General features: G+C 36.3%; 2 protein-coding genes across 4 annotated transcripts in view; one reads left to right on the forward strand and one right to left on the reverse strand.

Annotated features, from left to right (window-relative positions):
- Nucleotides 1–277: 277 nt before the first annotated feature.
- On the forward strand, nt 278–17,047 carry LOC110443088 (kelch-like protein 26). 3 transcript variants are annotated; one of them, XR_002462074.1, is made up of 3 exons: nt 1,951–2,216; nt 9,386–15,925; nt 16,046–17,047. XR_002462074.1 is itself a non-coding variant. In XM_021487076.1 (2 exons), exon 2 carries the CDS (start codon nt 9,972–9,974, stop codon nt 11,754–11,756), a length of 1,785 nt encoding a protein of 594 aa, XP_021342751.1. In that variant the 5' UTR covers nt 278–293; nt 9,386–9,971; the 3' UTR covers nt 11,757–17,047. The 3 variants fall into 3 exon arrangements, 2 of the variants coding, with proteins under 2 accessions (XP_021342751.1, XP_021342749.1); XM_021487076.1 differs by lacking the exon at nt 1,951–2,216 and adding an exon at nt 278–293 and having other exon boundaries at nt 9,386–17,047; XM_021487074.1 differs by having other exon boundaries at nt 9,386–17,047.
- A 465-nt stretch (nt 17,048–17,512) lies between these two features.
- LOC110443091 (uncharacterized protein C12orf45 homolog) overlaps nt 17,513–22,524 on the reverse strand; it is a 9,095-nt gene continuing 4,083 nt past the window's right edge. The window contains exons 3-4 of the mRNA XM_021487082.1: nt 21,494–21,630; nt 17,513–18,290 (exon numbers count right to left, since the gene is read on the reverse strand). Of these exons, the coding sequence (XP_021342757.1) occupies nt 18,108–18,290; nt 21,494–21,630 (320 nt within the window). The 3' untranslated portion in view covers nt 17,513–18,107. The remainder of the gene's footprint in view (nt 18,291–21,493; nt 21,631–22,524) is intronic.

A 22,524-nucleotide genomic window follows, 5' to 3' on the forward strand; every position in this document is an offset into this window, starting at 1 on the left:
TTTAAATTTCAATCGTCCGTTCCAATTTGCATAACTCGTTCCGCATGTCAGCATGCTGAGATCTGCTGATACCGTGTTTACCACTAGGCTAGGCCTGTGTAGGTGGTCACACTAGGCTGTCATAATATGTTTAGCCCACTTGTGCATACCTGACAACTTCTGAAGGTCCCATATTTGGTCATGACCAGGCGATATTCACTGTAATATTTGGTCATAATCAATGCATTGAACAACATTTAAAGGTGTCCTGAACAGCACGAAATATTTATGTTACAGAATCAGACTATTTATATGTAAGTAAAAATATTAATCATTGGTGATATTATGATTCTAATATAGTAAATGTGACTTAACATCGTGAGAATTAATGCCAATTTTATGTAAAAATATCACAATATCCATTTTAATTTTTTATTTATGTCTGCAATCAGCATGGTCGTTAGGCTGCCGCTCCTGTAAAGACAATGACCAGATCGCCTGATTATTAGTTGATCATAAGCTAGCATAGAAAAGTCACAGAGAAACAATTGTTTGATCATGAAATTTCAACTGATCCCCAACCCTAAAAGTAATCTTATTACCTTTGATATGCTTAAAATAATAGGTGTAACATGTGATCAGTCAAATGTAGGACAGGATTAGATAGTTTTCTGTTGTCTGGATGTGTACCGTCAATACAGCTACAACATTACCTTTAAATATTTCCTTAATGGAATATGTCGTATAAATAAAATGGTATTGTTTTTTCCAAACTAGCTACTTATTATGGTCCTAACTTATTTTAAAGTCTGAAACTGGTTTTGTTATTATCAGCAGTTATAACTTTCAGTCCTTGATACAGGCAAAATAACCATAACTCTATACAATGTATATATCTTTTTAATAGTGAATGAACCTGTTTTTTTTCAAAATATATACAGTGAAAAATAAACATGCAGATCTAGACTTGCTATATTTGAATCAAGCTTAAAAAAAATGAAAGAAATTTATTCACAGAAAATGTCAAAGCACAAAAATGAAAAATACATTATGAGCATTAAAATGTCAGAGCAGACAACAGAATGTACCACTGAGGGGGTTTACAGATACAGTGTAGTGTCGAGTATAGAAAATACCAGTCAAACTGAATCATAAAATGTACATAACATTGAGAATGTACACAGCATAAATACAAGTAATCCTGTAGGATTAACTTCACACTTGCATATCATGCATACTTGTATATAAATATGTATACCCCTTAGTTTATGTATAAATATGGAGATATGTATCCATAGTTTATATATAAATATACATAGGGAGTTATTTACCCCTATTTTATGTATAAATAGGCAGATGTGTGTCCATAGTTAAAATATATAGATAAATATGGAGATATGTGCTGCAACTATACTAGTTTTGGGATCTAGCTGTGTACTCGTACAGATACAGATGTGTCGCTAGTTTTTATATATAAATAGGGAGTTATATATCCACACTTGATATCAATATGAATAAGGAGTTATAGTACCCCTAATGTATGTACAAGTTTAAATAGGGAGTTGTATACCTGGGTTATGCATAATTCCAGGTATATGTATTAGAACTGGTCTGGGTAGATCACCGGTGGAGAGGTAGCTCAAATGGTTAGAGTGTTGGTCCTGAGTTGGGAGACCTGGGTTCGAATCACGGTCTGGCCGTGCATTTTCATCACCTGTTGCATATAAATGGAGTTTTATATACCCTTACTTAATGTACGAGTATAAAAAGGGTTTTATGTACCACTAGTTTATGTATAAATAAGGAGTTATATACCTCTTGTTCATGCAATAGTTTTATACGAGTCTGTGAGTCACATATTTTCAGGCAGGATTATCCCCTCAGCACACTGTGCATGTATTATATACAATCTTACAAGCACAGTCACCACATACATGTTAGCTGTACATGTATAAGGTATGTACAGAGGCTGATGAATGGTGTAGGTGACCAGACTAAGGTTAGCTTTGTTTACCTAGTGGCTGTGACCCTAGGCACTATGGTTGTCCAGGGGATGAGGGTGCAGCCAGTTGGTATGACATCATCAGACATTGATACAGGGCTGATGTAGATGTCTGCGGGCACCTTGTCGGTCCAGAACAGTCTGTCACGTCTTAGGTGTAGGATCTACAGCTTCTAACTTTAAAACCAAACATGGATTCTCCTGCTGAAAAAGACTCCAATTCAACAGACTCGTCGTAAGTAATATGCATGGATCGAAACAAATAACACTTCATCATTTACTGTAGTATCCAGCTAGTAATTATACATATAATGGTCTTAGGTCATTCTTTTCAAATTACTCGTAAATGGAATTAAATTTAATGCATATTAAATCTTACAATGCATTTTATAACTGAGGTGTAGCATAGCTGGCACTGACAAGGTACCTCAGTTGATTAGAACATCTGTCAAGAGTTGGAGAGCCCGGGTTTGAATCTCGGTCCAGCTTGGGCTTTGTTTTTTTTTGTTCTCCTGTAACTCAAGTAACGGTAAGTGGATAACCAAACCTGGGTTGTATGTAAATCTTATCTATGGAGGGTGAAGACTTAGAAAAAGGAGGAATAAGTGTAGCAAACTGGGCCGGTTTAATTCTGGTGACCTGGAATTAGTTCCAATGACTAGAACATCCATCTTTAATTTGGAGGTCCAGGGTTCCAATCCTAGTCTGACCCTGTTGTATTTCCTTCTTCTATTGCAAGTATAATAGCATGGTTATTGATACAGAACACTGTGAAACTACTAACCACACTTTACAGTATTACATATGGTGTTAACTATGAGTTATATATAATAGGTCAATTGTACATAAATGTATATCATTCAATGCACTATGATGCCTGTTTATTGTACATAGTGTATTATCATTGTTTACGGTATATTTAACATGTATACTACTCATTTTGTACAAAGTCCTAATTACGGCCACAAGAGTATTTTGTATAAATGAGAAAATGTTCTAATGGATAGGATCTCATAGCAAAAGTTTGCACTGAAAACTAAAAATGAAAAGTTACTAAATAAATCCTGGAAATTAACAATATCTTCATCATTGATATAAAGGACAGTGAGATTGAAAGACCTAGACAGGTTGAGAGTAGCACAATTAAAACTGGCCAAATATATATCCTATAACAGCAATGTATTTTATTAAAAAACAACAACAATATGCCAGTTTGCTACTGACAAGCAGAATAAGGTAATAAAAGCGTTAAGATTTGGTGGTCTTAGGTATATGACATCTATGTCAGGTTTCTTGAAACTACCAATGATAACCAGACACCTCTAACATGCTTAAACCTGAAATATAATCTGGTCATTTCACTAAGAATATTTATTACATATGACTCGGTTTATTTTATATGAAGCATTTTGTCCTTTCAATCCAGCCAAGTCTGTCAGGACAAAATGTGACGGTATACAATAGGGATACATACCAGAGAACGACATATAGCTACAGTACAATACATCACACACAAATTGCTCAATTGACCATTTTAAAAGGATAACCTGACATTTAAGTAGGATTGATAATGCGCTGTTATATACCATTTTAAATGCCCCTGATAAAATTCCTGTTGAAGCTATTGTGTGTTTTGTTAGATCATAGTAAACTTTTCATACTGTTGTTAAAGTAGCCACTGTTACTACTGAACGTTTCATACTGTTGTTAAGGTAGCCACTGTTCCTACTGAACTTGTCATACCGTTGTTAAGGTAGCCACTATTACTACTGAACTTTTCATACTGTTGTTAAGGTAGCCAATGTTTCTTCTGAATGTTTCATACTGTTGTTAAGGTAGCCACTGTTACTACTGAACATTTCATACTGTTGTTAAGGTAGCCACTGTTATTACTGAACTTGTCATACCGTTGTTAAGGTAGCCACTATTACTACTGAACTTTTCATACTGTTGTTAAGGTAGCCAATGTTTCTTCTGAATGTTTCATACTGTTGTTAAGGTAGCCACTGTTTCTACTGAACGTTTCATACCGTTGTTAAGGTAGCCATTGTTACTACTGAATGTTTCATACTGTTGTTAAGGTAGCCACTGTTTCTAATGAACGTTTCATACCGTTGTTAAGGTAGCCACTGTTACTACTGAATGTTTCATACTGTTGTTAAGGTAGCCACTGTTTCTACTGAACGTTTCATACCGTTGTTAAGGTAGCCACTGTTCCTACTGAACGTGTCATACTGTTGTTAAGGTAGCCACTGTTACTACTGAACTTTTCATACTGTTGTTAAGGTAGCCACTGTTACTACTGAACTTGTCATACCGTTGTTAAGGTAGCCACTGTTACTACTGAACGTTTCATACTGTTGTTAAGGTAGCCACTGTTCCTACTGAACTTTTCATACTGTTGTTAATGTAGCCATTGTTACTACTGAACTTGTCATACTGTTGTTAAGGTAGCCACTGTTACTTCTGAACTTTTCATACTGTTGTTAAGGTAGCCAGTGTTCCTACTGAACTTGTCATATCGTTGTTAAGGTAGCCACTATTACTACTGAACGTTTCATACTGTTGTTAAGGTAGCCACTGTTCTTACTGAACTTGTCATACCGTTGTTAAGGTAGCCACTGTTCCTACTGAACTTTTCATACCGTTGTTAAGGTAGCCACTGTTACTACTGACCTTGTCATACCGTTGTTAAGGTAGCCACTGTTACTACTGACCTTGTCATACCGTTGTTAAGGAAGCCAGTGTTACTACTGAACTTTTCATACTGTTGTTAAGGTAGCCACTGTTACTACCGAACTTGTCATACCGTTGTTAAGGTAGCCAGGGTTACTACTGAACTTTTCATACCGTTGTTAAGGTAGCCACTGTTTCTACTGAACGTTTCATACCGTTGTTAAGGTAGCCAATGTTACTACTGAACGTTTCATACTGTTGTTAAGGTAGGCACTGTTACTACTGAACTTGTCATACCGTTGTTAAGGAAGCCAGTGTTACTACTGAACTTTTCATACTGTTGTTAAGGTAGCCAGTGTTCCTACTGCACTTGTCATATCGTTGTTAAGGTAGCCACTATTACTACTGTGCGTTTCATACTGTTGTTAAGGTAGCCACTGTTACTAATGAACTTGTCATACTGTTGTTAAGGTAGCCACTGTTCCTACTGACCTTTCATACTGTTGTTAAGGTAGCCACTGTTACTAGTGAACTTGTCATACTGTTGTTAAGGTAGCCACTATTACTACTGAACGTTTCATACTGTTGTTAAGGTAGCAACTGTTACTACTGAACTTGTCATACCGTTGTTAAGTTAGCCACTGTTACTACTGAACGTTTCATACCGTTGTTAAGGTAGCCATTGTTACTACTGAATGTTTCATACTGTTGTTAAGGTAGCCACTGTTCTTACTGACCTTGTCATACCGTTGTTAAGGTAGCCACTGTTACTACTGAACGTGTCATACCATTGTTAAGGTAGCCAATGTTACTACCGAACGTTTCATACTGTTGTTAAGGTAGCCACTGTTCCCTGTTACTACTGAACTTGTCATACTGTTGTTAAGGGAGCCACTGTTACTACTGAACTTGTCATACTGTTGTTAAGGGAGCCACTGTTACTACTGAACTTGTCATACTGTTGTTAAGGGAGCCACTGTTACTACTGAACTTGTCATACTGTTGTTAAGGTAGCCAGTGTTACTACTGAACGTTTCATACTGTTGTTAAGGTAGCCACTGTTACTACTGAACATTTCATACTGTTGTTAAGGTAGCCACTGTTCCCTGTTACTACTGAACTTGTCATACTGTTGTTAAGGTAGCCACTGTTACTAGTGAACTTGTCATACTGTTGTTAAGGTAGCCACTCTTACTACTGAACTTGTCATACCATTGTTAAGGTAGCCAATGTTACTACCGAACGTTTCATACTGTTGTTAAGGTAGCCACTGTTCCCTGTTACTACTGAACTTGTCATACTGTTGTTAAGGTAGCCACTGTTACTACTGAATGTTTCATACTGTTGTTAAGGTAGCCACTGTTCTTACTGAACTTGTCATACCGTTGTTAAGGTAGCCACTGTTCCTACTGAACTTGTCATACCGTTGTTAAGGTAGCCAGGGTTACTACTGAACTTTTCATACCGTTGTTAAGGTAGCCACTGTTCCTACTGAACGTTTCATACTGTTGTTAAGGTACCCACTGTTACTACTGAACTTGTCATACCGTTCTTAAGGTAGCCAGTGTTACTACTGAACTTTTCATACTGTTGTTAAGGTAGCCAGTGTTCCTACTGAACTTTTCATACTGTTGTTAAGGTAGCCACTGTTACTACTGAACTTGTCATACCATTGTTAAGGTAGCCAATGTTACTACTGAACGTTTCATACTGTTGTTAAGGTAGCCACTGTGACTACTGAACTTGTCATACTGTTGTTAAGTTAGCCACTGTTACTACTGAACTTGTAATACCGTTGTTAAGGTAGCCAGTGTTACTACTGACCTTTTCATACCGTTGTTAAGGTAGCCACTGTTTCTACTGAACGTTTCATACCGTTGTTAAGGTAGCCAATGTTACTACCGAACGTTTCATACTGTTGTTAAGGTAGGCACTGTTACTACTGAACTTGTCATAGTGTTGTTAAGGTAGCCACTGTTACTAATGAACTTGTCATACCGTTGTTAAGGCAGCCAGTGTTACTACTGAACTTTTCATCCCGTTGTTAAGGTAGCCACTGTTACTAATGAACTTGTCATACCGTTGTTAAGGAAGCCACTGTTACTACTGAACTTGTCATCCCGTTGTTAAGGTAGCCACTGTTACTACAGAACTTGTCATACCGTTGTTAAGGTAGCCCCTGTTACTACTGAACTTGTCATACTGTTGTTAGGGTAGCCACTGTTACTACTGAACGTTTCATACCGTTGTCAAGGTAGCCAATGTTACTACTGAACGTTTCATACCGTTGTTAAGGTAGCCACTGTTTCTACTGAACTTGTCATACTGTTGTTAGGGTAGCCACTGTTACTACTGAACGTGTCATACCATTGTTAAGGTAGCCAATGTTACTACTGAACGTTTCATACCGTTGTTAAGGTAGCCACTGTTTCTACTGAACGTTTCATACCGTTGTTAAGGTAGCCACTATTAATACTGAACTTGTCATGCTGTTGTTAAGGTAGCCACTGTTACTTCTGAACTTGCCATACTGTTGTTAAGGTAGCCACTGTGACTACTGAACTTGTCATACTGTTGTTAGGGTAGCCACTGTTACTACTGAACGTTCCATACCGTTGTTAAGGTAGCCACTGTTACTACCGAACTTGTCATACCGTTGTTAAGGTTGAACTTTTCATACTGTTGTTAAGGTAGCCACATACTGTTGTTAAGGTAGCCAGTGTTCCTACTGAACTTTTCATACTGTTGTTAAGGTAGCCACATACTGTTGTTAAGGTAGCCAGTGTTACTGCTGAACTTGTCATACTGTTGTTAAGTTAGCCACTGTTACTACTGAACGTTTCATACTGTTTTTAAGGTAGCCACTGTTACTACTGACCTTGTCATACCGTTGTTAAGGTAGCCCCTGTTACTACTGAACTTGTCATACTGAACTTGTCATACCGTTGTTAAGGAAGCCACTGTTACTACTGAACTTGTCATACAATTGTTAAGGTAGCCAATGTTACTACTGAACGTTTCATACCGTTGTCAAGGTAGCCAATGTTACTACTGAACTTTTCATACCGTTGTTAAGGTAGCCACTATTAATACTGAACTTGTCATGCTGTTGTTAAGGTAGCCAGTGTTACGACTGAACTTGTCATACTGTTGTTAAGTTAGCCACTGTTACTACTGAATGTTTCATTCTGTTGTTAAGGTAGCCACTGTTACTACTGAACTTGTCATACTGTTGTTAAGGTAGCCACTGTTCCTTCTGAACTTGCCATACTGTTGTTAAGGTAGCCACTGTTACTACTGAACTTGTCATACTGTTGTTAAGGTAGCCACTGTTACTACTGAACTTGTCATACTGTTGTTAAGGTAGCCACTGTTACTGCTGGGAAATAATTGGCATCATATTTTTAGAATATATATCAAAAGTTATTAACAATACTTTATAAAAGTTTTAGTAGATTTATTGGAGAGGCTCTGAATAGGCAAAAGTCATGTGATGAGTTGTATTTGTTGACATTCCTCTCCTCTGAACAAAATCTGAATAAAAAAGAGAAGTTCAAAGTTCATAGTTTGTGAACTTTTTTGTTTCAACTTTGAAAACTAGAAGAAACTCAGTTAATACACAAAACAATATATACTTGACGACTAGAGAAAATATAGCATCAGCCTTTATGACACACATAAGAACAGTATGATACTGAGGAGTTGATTATTTTGGTCATTTGTACTTAATGGAAAAACGTTTGTGTGTCCAAATAATACGACAACGATCAGTATTGCATGTATAAGTAACGATTGTAGTATACAGTCCGTCATTGTTAAGGTGATGACTGGTTACAGAGTGAGTCACAGAAACTTGCCCCGAGTCACTCACTGGTCATCAGGTGGACCATGTATACCTGTCACTTTCTGGTATAGGAGCCGTGTACTGTTAGCATACTGTAAAACAAGATGGAATATTGTAAAAATGTCTTGTCAACTACATGAATTTACACAAATATAACGATCACTAATGTTTTATTAATTGAAAGAAATACATCACTGGTTGCAAATTTAAAAATTAAAATAAATTAAATTTAACATCTTTCTGACCTAGGTTTCCCTTGTCCTTGCTTTGTCCCACATGTCTTGTCCTTTGTCTTTTGTATGCATTTAATTTTTGTCTGTATACCTAATGTCACGAATACCATTTATTTATTAATTTATTTATATAATAATTTGTGTGGGTATGTAATTGTAAGTGTAGGTGTGTCCGTGTGAATTCTTTTTTGTCTCTGTATATAGGTACATGCTTGATAAATATTTATTCATAGTGAATTAATTAGCAACAACTCTTAAGCTTTAAGAGCTTAACCAACAATCATGTACCATATGTGTCGTATCATGTCATGTAAAAAAATTGAAAATTAATAAAAAAAAAAAAATTGAAAGAAGGAATGGTAAACAGCTATTATAAAGATTTATAAATATAAATAGGATAATCTTAAATGTTTGTATATTGAAAATATTAAAAACCAAAAAAATAGACAAATTTTGACTTATAATGATTTAGTTAATTTTAAATGTTTTGAAGTTGAAAATATTTAATTTTTAAAAATATTCAGATTTTGACTTATGATGGTAACGGTAAGTTAAGTCCAGAAATGGATCCTGATACATTGTGATGTACATGTAATTATTATATTATGTTTTTAAATTTTGTAAGAATTTCTTTTTCTTAACTCTTTTCAGAAAAGACTCCAAAGAGAATACAAAGGACAGGAAAGGTTCCTCAAGCAGTGACAGTACTGAGGCACATGGTGCATCTCCTCAGCCAAAACCCACCAAATCAAGTGTTGAGCCTAAGACAAATGGTAACCATACAACTCCAAAACGAGATCTGACAGCACCAACAAAGAGTAGCTCGGCGAAGGTGAAACCTGTAGCTCCAAAGAAGCCATTACCGACACCTCACAAAACTGAACCTGTTAAAAAGACTGAGAAATCATTGAAAAACGGCTCGGGTAAAAAGAAAACAAGCTCGTCAGAATCTTTACAGGAATCTGAGTCCAAGTCAAACAAGGAGAAGACCATTCCACCAGAGGACAAAGTGGTGGACGACGTGTCAGTCAATGGTAAAACACAGAAGTCTGCTCCGAAGTCAGACTCTCTCAGTCCTCAAAAGTCGACTCCACCAGCAGACGCAACAAGTTCTCAAACCAGTTCTACCAATGATGACCGCCCAGGTGACCATTCAATAACACCTGGAGAAACAGTCGACCAATCAGTAGCCTCCTCTCATCACCCCTCTGTTGCTGCCGCTGATACCACACGCAGTATGGCTTCCTGTGACCCTCACACCATTGCTGGCATCAACCCAGAGACTACTGAACGCATGATAATTAGTAAGGGCAAGGTCAAGTACATCAACTTAATCTACAAGAAGGTTGAGGCCAAGATTTATGACTACAAGTGTGACGTTAAACTCCTGGTTGGGAAGGAACATTTCCGTGCTCATCGAGATGTTCTTTCAGATGCGAGTGACTATTTTGGTGCAATGTTCTCGCACGATATGAAGGAGAAAGGACAGGACACTATAGAACTGAAGGAAATCAGTCCCAAGGGCATTACTGTGATGCTTGACTACTTTTACCATGGATACATCACCGTGGATACCACTAACATTGAAGACATCATAGAAGCTGCACGCTTCTTCCATGTCGAGTGGATATTGGAGGTTAGCTGTGATTTTCTGGTCCAGTGTATGAGCATTGTAAACTACCCTGCCGTTCTCACAATGACCGATAAATACACTCTTGGTGACCTGCGATATGAAATCCTTGTGTTTTTCAGCCGTAATCTAGAAGCCTTGTCTAAGGAAGATGACTTTTATACAAATTTGCCTTATGAACTTTTGTTACAGTTTCTCATGGATGATATCTATATTGAATGCTCTGAATATTTCTTGGTTCAGAACTTGTTGAAGTGGTTGGCAGTAGATCCAGTTGGGCGTAAGGACCAGTTTCAATCCCTTGTGAGGCAAATCCGCTTCTTTCTGATGGAGGCGGAAGAATTGGAGGCACTCCCTGAGGATGTGACCAAAATTGCAGGGTTGAAGGAGGAGATTAAAGAAGCCATTAATCACAATCTCAACATCATGGGTCAGTGTCTTAAATGTGGAGAGAAGTACATCCCCAGGGGCTGTAGATCTGTTGCCACCATCTTTTCCTTCTCAGAAGAAGGTTATTTCATTATTTACCGAGATCCATCCAAGCCTGGCCTCACCATGGAACAACTTGGACCCTGTGGATTGGACACCACAGACTACCAGGCAATGTCACAAGCAAAGATTGGTAACTTCCTGTATGCAGCTGGGGGTTATGATGAAAACTTCTCAAGTACGCCCCGAATGTTTCGGTTTGATCCCCGTTTCAGGGATTGGACGGAGGTAGCTCCCATGAATGAACCCCGTGTCTCTTTCTGCCTGTGTAGTTCTGACCATGACTTGTTTGCTGTTGGAGGTGTTCATCGTGTTCACATTGATGATGACAATGAACCGGAGACTATCCTTGACTCAGTAGAGATATACTGTCCACAAGACAACCAGTGGACCAACACGACCCCCATGCCCATCAAGGTGTTCGACATGGCTGCAGCCTATTACAACGGCTCTCTGTATGTCTGTGGCGGCATTAGTGCTGACCCACACCACCCCTGTCCCTTGGGGGCAGTCTATAGTCTCAAGGTAGGTGGTGATGATGGGTGGGTCAAGCGTACAGACATGATAACTCGTCGTCAAGGACACAGTCTAACTCCCTACAAAGGAAAACTCTATGCCATAGGAGGTTACAGCATGCCTGAAACTCATTTCAGTGAGTGTTACGAGAATGAAGTGTACGACATAGAAACCAATCAATGGACTCAGTTTACCCCCATACCGATCGAGTACGGCCACCTGTATCGTCATAATGGCATCCTGAACGGGGTCATCTTCTTTCTTGGAGGAGACACCCCTGAAGCATTTCTGTACATGTATGACATAGACGCTGACCAGTGGGAGGAGGTAGAACATGTGGGAAGTAACGTCCAGAAACTCGCAGTGCTGGATGTGGCTTACCCATAAACCAACACTAGACGTCATGGCATGAGAGTCCACCCAGTATCGCTACTAATACTGTACAGTTGATCCACTCACACCAATATGAATACATACGTGTTACCTACCCTGCCATTCCAGCTAGGGGTGCTCCTACTGTAGGAGGGAACTTACAGTACAAGACAAGACATGACAAGACAAGACATGGCAGTTGAATGAATATCCAGAAACTAGTCGCGCTGGATGTGGCTTATCGATAAACCCACACCTGTCATCATTTCAACAAATGGAGAGCTCTTTTGTTTTTATCTACAAGACCTTCTTGTCAGCAATTTTAATGTCTTCTCAAAATGGCATTCAGTATGCAATGCAATGGCGTAAAAGTGACAACTTTTTTGGTCTGATTGATTCTGTATACAAGAAAATGCTGTAAAGTATTTGGATCTGACTGGTTAGCATTGATAGTCTCTATTAGCTTATGGCTTTTTCTGCACAAATAAAAATTGAGTTTTATATACAAATTACACTGCTAAAGGGCCTGTCACACACTGCTGATGTACCTCACGGGGACTAAACCGGAGCAAAATATTAACAGCGAGAAAACTAACGATGAACTACCGATCTTATCGATGTGGTACCATTGCGCTGCGCTACTAGTACCAATTCCGGGAAATCACCAAACTTGTGCTCCGGTATAGCTCCGGCAACCAAATCGGCTAGTTGTGACAGGGCCTTAAATGATAAAATATCTGCCAGACAATTGCCATATTAACTTATAAACTGTAGGTTAGGATAAAACATCTTAGTAGTTGTATACAGATATGCTAAGTAAACTAATATCTATAAATTCTGTCTATTATCTTTCAAACCATCTAATACAGCTATATCTTTTATGGACAGGAAAGATTGTATGGGAGGATTGTAAGGCTAGACAGTGTACGTTTGTGTTTTGCGAGTCACTGGCATGGCTCGTATCTATAGTCATAAGTCTAACAGGTTGTTACACCTCAAGCCATTTTTGTTTTTGTGTGGAAGCTTTCTGTAAGCTTGTATGTGTGACTGAGAGGTTGAGTTCAACTTTGTTCATCTGAAAAATTGAGATGTTTCCTACCATTAGGGTTCTATCCCTCCAGTCACCTGGGTTTAGTCACGGACTATCTACAGTAAATGTGTCAGTCTGGAGATCTCTGACTGTGATGGCCTTTCCTTTCTGTCAAGTTAAATGCATATTCAATGTTATCTGAATTTATATAAATGTACAATGTATGTTTTAAGAATCTATACCCAATATTTTTGTATGGTTTATACTTCTGTATACACTGTTTGTTTAAAACATCTATAAACAATGTTTTTGTTTTAAACAACAGTTGATAGCTTTTGCCTTCCACATCATTATACAATGTATGTTTTCAAACAGCTATTGAGTTAACAAAGTATGTTTACAACAACTAGCTACAATGTATGTTTACAACAACAAGTTACAATGTATGTTTACAACAACTAGCTACAATGTATGTTTACAACAACAAGTTACAATGTATGTTTTCTACAGTGTTTAGTTTCAAAATACAAAAACTGTACCTGCATGTGGTTTAACATTCGTTAGATATGCTAATGTTTTTAACATCGGTATAAATGTTAATTTCAAATTGTAATAAACTAGTCCAGATTTTTAACATCCACTACAACTCACATTCTGTTAAATATTGTCAAATAACATAAAAGTGTATGAGCTAACATGTGCTACAGTTAATTAGTTGTTATTTTTGCTCAATTTTCATTGGACGAAAGATATTGTAAGAGATTTATTATTAAGCAATTTTTGAAGCAAATGCAATATAGGGTTGATAAGTAAGGAGTTGATGTATAGAATGTCTGTGCCAACAGAGATGTGTCTGTTAGATGGCTTAACTCGAACAATTTTATGAGTTCAAAGTTTCATTTCCAAAAATGTATGACCACCACAAGGTATTTCAACCCAATGTATCATCATTAAAAACTGAGTTCAGTCATATGTATGAATGTTTGCTTGCTTTACATGTAGAATCTCGTCGCATTTTATTTTAGATGTATTTTATTAACCGTTTATAAATGCGTTCACCTTTTAGTTCACGTTTATTCCAATGCTAATGCTTTTTAGTTGGTACATATATTTATGTAAATTAGTATTAATTTTGATTTTAGCTGTACTTTAACTTCCTGTTGATACATAAAGAATATACATGATTATTGATTTACATTCCATGCCTTTAACATGAAGATGTACATGCAATCTGTATGATTTAGCTTTTGTTCGAGTTGTTGATTGTTGTGGAGGGATCAATATATATTTGTATATTTACCAGACAGAACAAAAAATGTATGTTATTTTTAGTAAGTAAGACAAGTATATACAATAAAACGTGTTTATAACTTTGAAGTCTTAGGGTAATGATCACAAATCTAAAACGTCATGTCCTACACCGTTGTGTTGATCACTTTTTGGATTGTTGTATCAATTATCAATAAAAAAATCCCGTTTCTATAGTCCTGTCATTCTGATATTTCCTTGGATTTCAAAACTTTTGAATGAGTAATGTCCCTCAATAAAAATAAAAGCCTGTTATCAGAATCATGTTATAAACCTGTTTTACTGTACTGTATGTAGGTTGTGAAATGGATAATCATGTTTGGAGTGTACACTAATTATCTGCAAGAGTTTATCCTCATTTCTTGGTGTTTAACGTAGTTCTCACAAAAATGTCCTTTATATAAACTAAATCTTGCCAATTGTGTTTCTGCGTTTCCTATTTTCTTTATTGTTTTCTATCTACGGTATAGTGATTATAAAAATGTATTTATGTACATTATATTAATGCTGTGTATTTGATACACTAATCAAACATTTTCTTTGAACATTTCACTTGTGCAGATTATCATTTATATATTGTTTGGCAATTTATTGTCCGTTTATTCTTGAAATTCCACACTTCAGTGAAATTGATTTTCAAGTAGACCACCACACGGGGTGGTCAGATTGTATAGACATTGTCTAGTGGACCACCACACGGGGTGGTCAGATTGTATAGACATTGTCTAGTAGACCACCACACTGGGTGGTCAGATTGTATAGACATTGTCTAGTAGACCACCACACGGGGTGGTCAGATTGTATAGACATTGTCTAGTAGACCACCACACTTGATGATCTGATTGTATAGACATTGTCTAGTAGACCACCACACTGGGTGGTCAGATTGTATAGACATTGTCTAGTAGACCATCACACTTGATGATCTGATTGCATAGACATTGTCTAGTAGACCATCACACTTGATTATCTGATTGTATAGACATTGTCTAGTAGACCATCGCACTTGATGATCTGATTGTATAGACATTGTCTAGTTGACCATCACACTTGATGATCTGATTGTATAGCCATTGTCTAGTAGACCATCACCCTTGATGATCTGATTGTATAGACATTGTCTAGTAGACCATCACACTTGATTATCAGATTGCAAAGTTGATAGTTCATTCACCTTTCACCAAGTTGGCCTTGGTTCAATTCCTTGATATGACTTTGGTCACCTACTTTATGGCGTTGGTTATTTTTGTTCTAGGTAATCCAGTTTCCTCCTACATTTACTCTTTTTGAGCTTTCATTCAAGCCATCGAAAGTGATTAATATATATAAATTTGAAAAATTTGATTCATGATTGTTGTAAAATAAATAAAGCTTATGTCTTTATTTGTAGTAGATCACTGTCATGGTACAATGTCCAGAAGACCATCGGACAGAAGTGACTATTTTCACCAAAGCACCCAGAGAATTTGTTCCGGGAAAATAGCTTGACACTGTAAAATTAAAGCACTGTACGTTTCATGTCTCTGTGGAGATAAATATCAGTTGATATCTGACAATGTATTACTACAGAATGACCTACCTTTACCTGTTTGTAGCCTCGAAAATTACACCAGAGAGGAGGCTGGTAAATGTTCTATCTGTGTACTGTGTGGTTTATATGTTGTATTTACTTCTAATTAATTATGTAAGTGCCTGACAGAGCAAAAATGTCTAGAAAAAGTGGTAGGGAAAGTCTCTTTGCCCTTCAAGCAGTTGTCTGTAAGGAGGTGGAGTCTCTTTGCCCTTAAAGCAGTTGTCTGTAAGGAGGTGGAGTCTCCTTGCCCTTAAAGCAGTTGTCTGTGAGGAGGTGGAGTCTCCTTGCCCTTAAAGCAGTTGTCTGTAAGGAGGTGGAGTCTCTTTGCCCTTAAAGCAGTTGTCTGTAAGGAGGTGGAGTCTCCTTGCCCTTAAAGCAGTTGTCTGTGAGGAGGTGCTAGTGGCCAGGTACAGAAAGGTTTGGTCGGTTTGTGCTGTACGTCCATTTAACATCTATGGTCGTTTAAGGACAAGCAAGGTTTTGGTGGTAGAGGAAAACCAGAGTACCTGGAGAAACTCCACCAACCTGTGGCCAGTACCTGGAGAAACTCCATCAACCTGTGGCCAGTACGTGGAGTTTCTCCACCAACCTGTGGCCAGTACCTGGAGAACTCCACCAACCTGTGGCCAGTACCTGGAGAAACTCCACCAACCTGTGGCCAGTACCTGATGACTGCCCCTCTTTGGCTACCACATACCCAAAAGACTGCTGAGGGTTGAATGTACAATGAAGGCAGGGAATGATTATTTTTCTCCCACCCTTAAAAAGGATGATTAGACGAAAAATAATACTTTCTTTGTATGCCAACTGCTCATGATCAGCTTGATGAAATCACATGATGAAATGTTTTCATGGTGATACCACAAGCATGTATAGCTCGTCTATACCCGGGGGGGGGGGGGGGGGGGGGAAAAAAAANTCACTAGAGTGAGAGTCATATCGATGAAGAGTAGGAAAATCAAACTTTATTAGTACTACAGATTAACTCATTCACCCCTGAAGACACATTTGAACTCTTCCAATTCAAAGGTTGGAATAGTCCATTATGATATTTTCAGAGGTGAATGAGTTGATGACATGTTGTTATACAGCTAGAGCTGAAATGATTTTGGTATCCAAACATTTGTTGTATTCGTATAATACAAATTGGCCTGTCGGACATCTCCGCAGTCCTAAGGCAGATGTTTAGAAGACTTGCATTACCAGATAGACATCGACAGTGTTCCAAGTGCAATTGATGAGAAACACAACCTAAGAATGAGATTAAGACTGGACCTCCTGTCCTGCAGTGTTTGCCTTACATTGTCTGTATTATTAAATCAGTGATATAAATGTACATCACATATATTTTATTTAAAGCCTGATTTGCTTAAAAAATAAACTTATACAAAAGCTTCTATTTCTTGACTTGTTGATTATGTATAGTTTTGTTCCAAATAAATTGATCGGGAATTTACTTCTGACTTTTACAAATTGATCATGATATGTTATGATTGAACATACATGTAGATTGACTATAACATGAAAGTTGTAAAGAGTTCTTACGATTTGTAGTGAACCAGAAACTGATTGATTTTTACCATAAACTGCATTCAAACAACATTTCTACATACCTGCTAAATGACCCGCATCTTGCGGGTCACACCCGCAAAATTAACCTATCACCCGCGACCAACTCATCACCCGCGCGGGTCATACAAATCTCCCGCATTCCATCCACATGACCCGGTATGTCGAACACAAAGTATGGCAACCAAAAACATTCATGTTGCTCATTTAAGTTTGGAAAACTGCTAAGATTTTTTATTTGGAAACTTTTTTTATAACTGTCAACACATAAAATCAACACTATAAATCGGATTGAATCTTTTTAATTATAAACCACAAGTTCTTACCGGTATAGGAAATTATTTGAACTACAAAATAAGATTTTATCAAGGATAAAAAGTGATTTTCACTATACTCCATGTAGTTCTCAAGCATAATATACTCCACCAGATTCCAGTATCTGTACACAGAAGATCTATACAAAACTCATCATTAGATCACCGGCTGGTAATTCATGTATAGAAACATATTAGTAACACTGAGGAGACTGGTTCCACATCTTCCACATATTTTCCTCCTATTTTTTCCAAGTAATACCTGTGTAGAATGTTTTCATGTACACAAATATCGCTGCACAGTAATGTATAAAACACCTCTACACAAGGGTTGGTTCGATAAGGAAGCTGTGTAGTGGTTAAATGTCCAGCATCAACCACTATATATGGACAGACTGTTTTTGCGTAACATCCAGTATCAACTACTTACATAACAAACTCCCATTATAGAAACCATAGTGTCCCTTGGATAGAACAAATCACAGTATAGTAGAACAGCCTCAATCTGGACCTCTAACTGACAAGCTACGCCACTATATATATTTCAATGCCATTTCATCACACTTTGATATTCAAGTCTTTTCATCTTCGTTGCCTGATGATGGTTCTAATTCTACAATCCCATTTTGTACCTGGCGATTTGTTCTGGCAGTTTTAAAGTTTTCCTCAGTCACTTCACCTATCTCAATGTCTGATGAATTCAAATCACATTCTGAGTCGGATTCACTCCCCATATCTGGTACTAGGGAAATATTCTGTAAAGATAACCAAACTTTAGACTGAATACAACATCGCTGTAGAGATCCAAGGAGACTTGTGTATATATAAGAGACTTGTGTATATATGAGAGACTTGTGTATATATGAGAGACTTGTGCATATATAAGAGACTTGTGTATATATAAGAGACTTGTGTATATATAAGAGACTTGTGTATATATAAGAGACTTGTGTATATATAAGAGACTTGTGTATATATAAGAGACTTGTGTATATATAAGAGACTTGTGTATATATAAGAGACTTGTGTATATATAAGAGACTTGTGTATATATAAGAGACTTGTGTATATATAAGAGACTTGTGTATATATAAGAGACTTGTGTATATATAAGAGACTTGTGTATATATAAGAGACTTGTGTATATATAAGAGACTTGTGTATATATAAGAGACTTGTGTATATATAAGAGACTTGTGTATATATAAGAGACTTGTGTATATATAAGAGACTTGTGTATATATAAGAGACTTGTGTATATATAAGAGACTTGTGTATATATAAGAGACTTGTGTATATATAAGAGACTTGTGTATATATAAGAGACTTGTGTATATATAAGAGACTTGTGTATATATAAGAGACTTGTGTATATATAAGAGACTTGTGTATATATAAGAGACTTGTGTATATATAAGAGACTTGTGTATATATAAGAGACTTGTGTATATATAAGAGACTTGTGTATATATAAGAGACTTGTGTATATATAAGAGACTTGTGTATATATGAGAGACTTGTGTATATATAAGAGACTTGTGTATATATAAGAGACTTGTGTATATATAAGAGACTTGTGTATATATAAGAGACTTGTGTATATATAAGAGACTTGTGTATATATAAGAGACTTGTGTATATATAAGAGACTTGTGTATATATAAGAGACTTGTGTATATATAAGAGACTTGTGTATATATAAGAGACTTGTGTATATATAAGAGACTTGTGTATATATAAGAGACTTGTGTATATATAAGAGACTTGTGTATATATAAGAGACTTGTGTATATATAAGAGACTTGTGTATATATAAGAGACTTGTGTATATATAAGAGACTTGTGTATATATAAGAGACTTGTGTATATATAAGAGACTTGTGTATATATAAGAGACTTGTGTATATATAAGAGACTTGTGTATATATAAGAGACTTGTGTATATATAAGAGACTTGTGTATATATAAGAGACTTGTGTATATATAAGAGACTTGTGTATATATAAGAGACTTGTGTATATATAAGAGACTTGTGTATATATAAGAGACTTGTGTATATATAAGAGACTTGTGTATATATAAGAGACTTGTGTATATATAAGAGACTTGTGTATATATAAGAGACTTGTGTATATATAAGAGACTTGTGTATATATAAGAGACTTGTGTATATATAAGAGACTTGTGTATATATAAGAGACTTGTGTATATATAAGAGACTTGTGTATATATAAGAGACTTGTGTATATATAAGAGACTTGTGTATATATAAGAGACTTGTGTATATATAAGAGACTTGTGTATATATAAGAGACTTGTGTATATATAAGAGACTTGTGTATATATAAGAGACTTGTGTATATATAAGAGACTTGTGTATATATAAGAGACTTGTGTATATATAAGAGACTTGTGTATATATAAGAGACTTGTGTATATATAAGAGACTTGTGTATATATAAGAGACTTGTGTATATATAAGAGACTTGTGTATATATAAGAGACTTGTGTATATATAAGAGACTTGTGTATATATAAGAGACTTGTGTATATATAAGAGACTTGTGTATATATAAGAGACTTGTGTATATATAAGAGACTTGTGTATATATAAGAGACTTGTGTATATATAAGAGACTTGTGTATATATAAGAGACTTGTGTATATATAAGAGACTTGTGTATATATAAGAGACTTGTGTATATATAAGAGACTTGTGTATATATAAGAGACTTGTGTATATATAAGAGACTTGTGTATATATAAGAGACTTGTGTATATATAAGAGACTTGTGTATATATAAGAGACTTGTGTATATATAAGAGACTTGTGTATATATAAGAGACTTGTGTATATGTAAGAGACTTGTGTATATATGAGAGACTTGTGTATATATAAGAGACTTGTGTATATATAAGAGACTTGTGTATATATAAGAGACGTGTGTATATATAAGAGACTTGTGTATATATAAGAGACTTGTGGTTATGTAAGAGACTTGTGTATATATGAGAGACTTGTGTATATATAAGAGACTTGTGTATACATGAGAGACTTGTAAATATAAAAGAGACTTGTGTATATATAAGAGACTTGTGGATATATGAGAGACTTGTGTATATATAACAGACTTGTGTATATATAAGAGATTTGTATATATATAAGAGACTTGTGTATATATAAGAGACTTGTGTATATATGAGAGACTTGTGTATATATAACAGACTTGTGTATATATAAGAGATTTGTATATATATAAGAGATTTGTATATATATAAGAGACTTGTGTATATATAAGAGACTTGTGTATACATGAGAGACTTGTAAATATATAAGAGACTTGTGTATATATAAGAGACTTGTGTATATATAAGAGACTTGTGTATACATGAGAGACTTGTGTATATATATGAGACTTGTGTATAATAAGAGATTTGTATATATATAATAGACTTGTGTATATATCAGAGACTTGTATATATATAAGAGACTTGTGTATATATAAGGCTAGTTACTTTCAGTTATCTTCATTATCAGTATACTCACAGTTAGTGATGGGCTGATGTTTGATTATAATAAAAAATAAACTGTTTGCCCTTTCAAATTCTGATTATCGATTACAAGTTTCATAATAGATATAACTGATTCATTACTGAACACTATTGTCAAATGTATCCAACCTGTACAGTAATGTATGCATTGAAAATATTCATTTTGTGGATTTTTATTAAATGATTGATATCAATGCTGATTTTTTTCTAAAACTTTGTTCAAGTTGTCGGTTAACACATTTTTTTTTTTTTTTAAGGAACCCTATCTATGTAACAAGTGTGTTGTCACTTTAGTTGGGTAATTAGTCCAATTAAATTATAAACTGATTGTGAAATCAATCATGAATCAGTTTACTACTTCCAATTACAAATAGATAAAGATTTAAAACTGGCCATCACTACTCACCATCTCTATGACCTTCTCCGTGTCCTCTGACACACTCTCTATGTCCACCATACTGGCAGGTACCCTCGTAAGCAGGCTGGTCAGGTCCTCGTTAGCCTTCGCTATCTTTGGCAAGAAACTTTTTACATCAGATAAAACTGAAAACAGGGAAGAAAGACATGAGCAAATAATATTCCCACCCCTGGGTATTTAAGTAAAGTGTAGAAAGGCTCTGCTTCAACGTTTTCAATTCCTGCCAATTGGAGTATTCCCCCTTGTACACAGAAACTGAAGGATTTTTTTAATGGGTAATTAAGATTTCCCTGGGGAAATATCCATCTTTCATTCTGATACTGTGTATTCATGGCAAGCCATTTTAACATTTAATAATATTTCATCTTAGGTAAATCATATTTTAAATTTATTTCACTTAAGTGAAATCGTTTTTACCTTAAGGTAATTAAACAGATTTTATTTTGCATTATGTATTATTTCACTTTTACAAATCCTAGATAGCAACATGGGTAAAGTGTAGGATCAGCAGTACAAGAGAAATAAAATTGTTACCTGGAAATTGATTCTCTGTTTATATACTTGCCAACATTTTGAAAATGCCATGGGGGAGATAACACATGGGGGAGATTACACATAGGGGAGACTACACATGGGGGAGGTTACACATGGGGGAGATTACACACGGGGAGATTACACATGGGGGAGGTTACACATGGGGGAGGTTACACATGGGGAGATTACACATGGGGGAGATTACACATGGGGGAGATTACACATGGGGAAGGTTACACATGGGGGGCGATTACACATGGGGGAGGTTACACATGGGGAAGGTTACACATGGGGGACGATTACACATGGGGGAGGTTACACATGGGGGAGATTACACATGGGGGAGGTTACACATGGGGGAGATTACACATGGGGGCGATTACACATGGGGGCGGTTACACATGGGGGAGGTTACACATTTGGGGAGGTTACACATGGGGGAGGATACACATGGGGGAGGTTACACATGGGGGAGATTACACATG

The sequence above is a fragment of the Mizuhopecten yessoensis genome, unplaced genomic scaffold (assembly GCF_002113885.1).
Source record: "Mizuhopecten yessoensis strain PY_sf001 unplaced genomic scaffold, ASM211388v2 scaffold716325, whole genome shotgun sequence".
Classification (NCBI taxonomy): domain Eukaryota; kingdom Metazoa; phylum Mollusca; class Bivalvia; order Pectinida; family Pectinidae; genus Mizuhopecten; species Mizuhopecten yessoensis.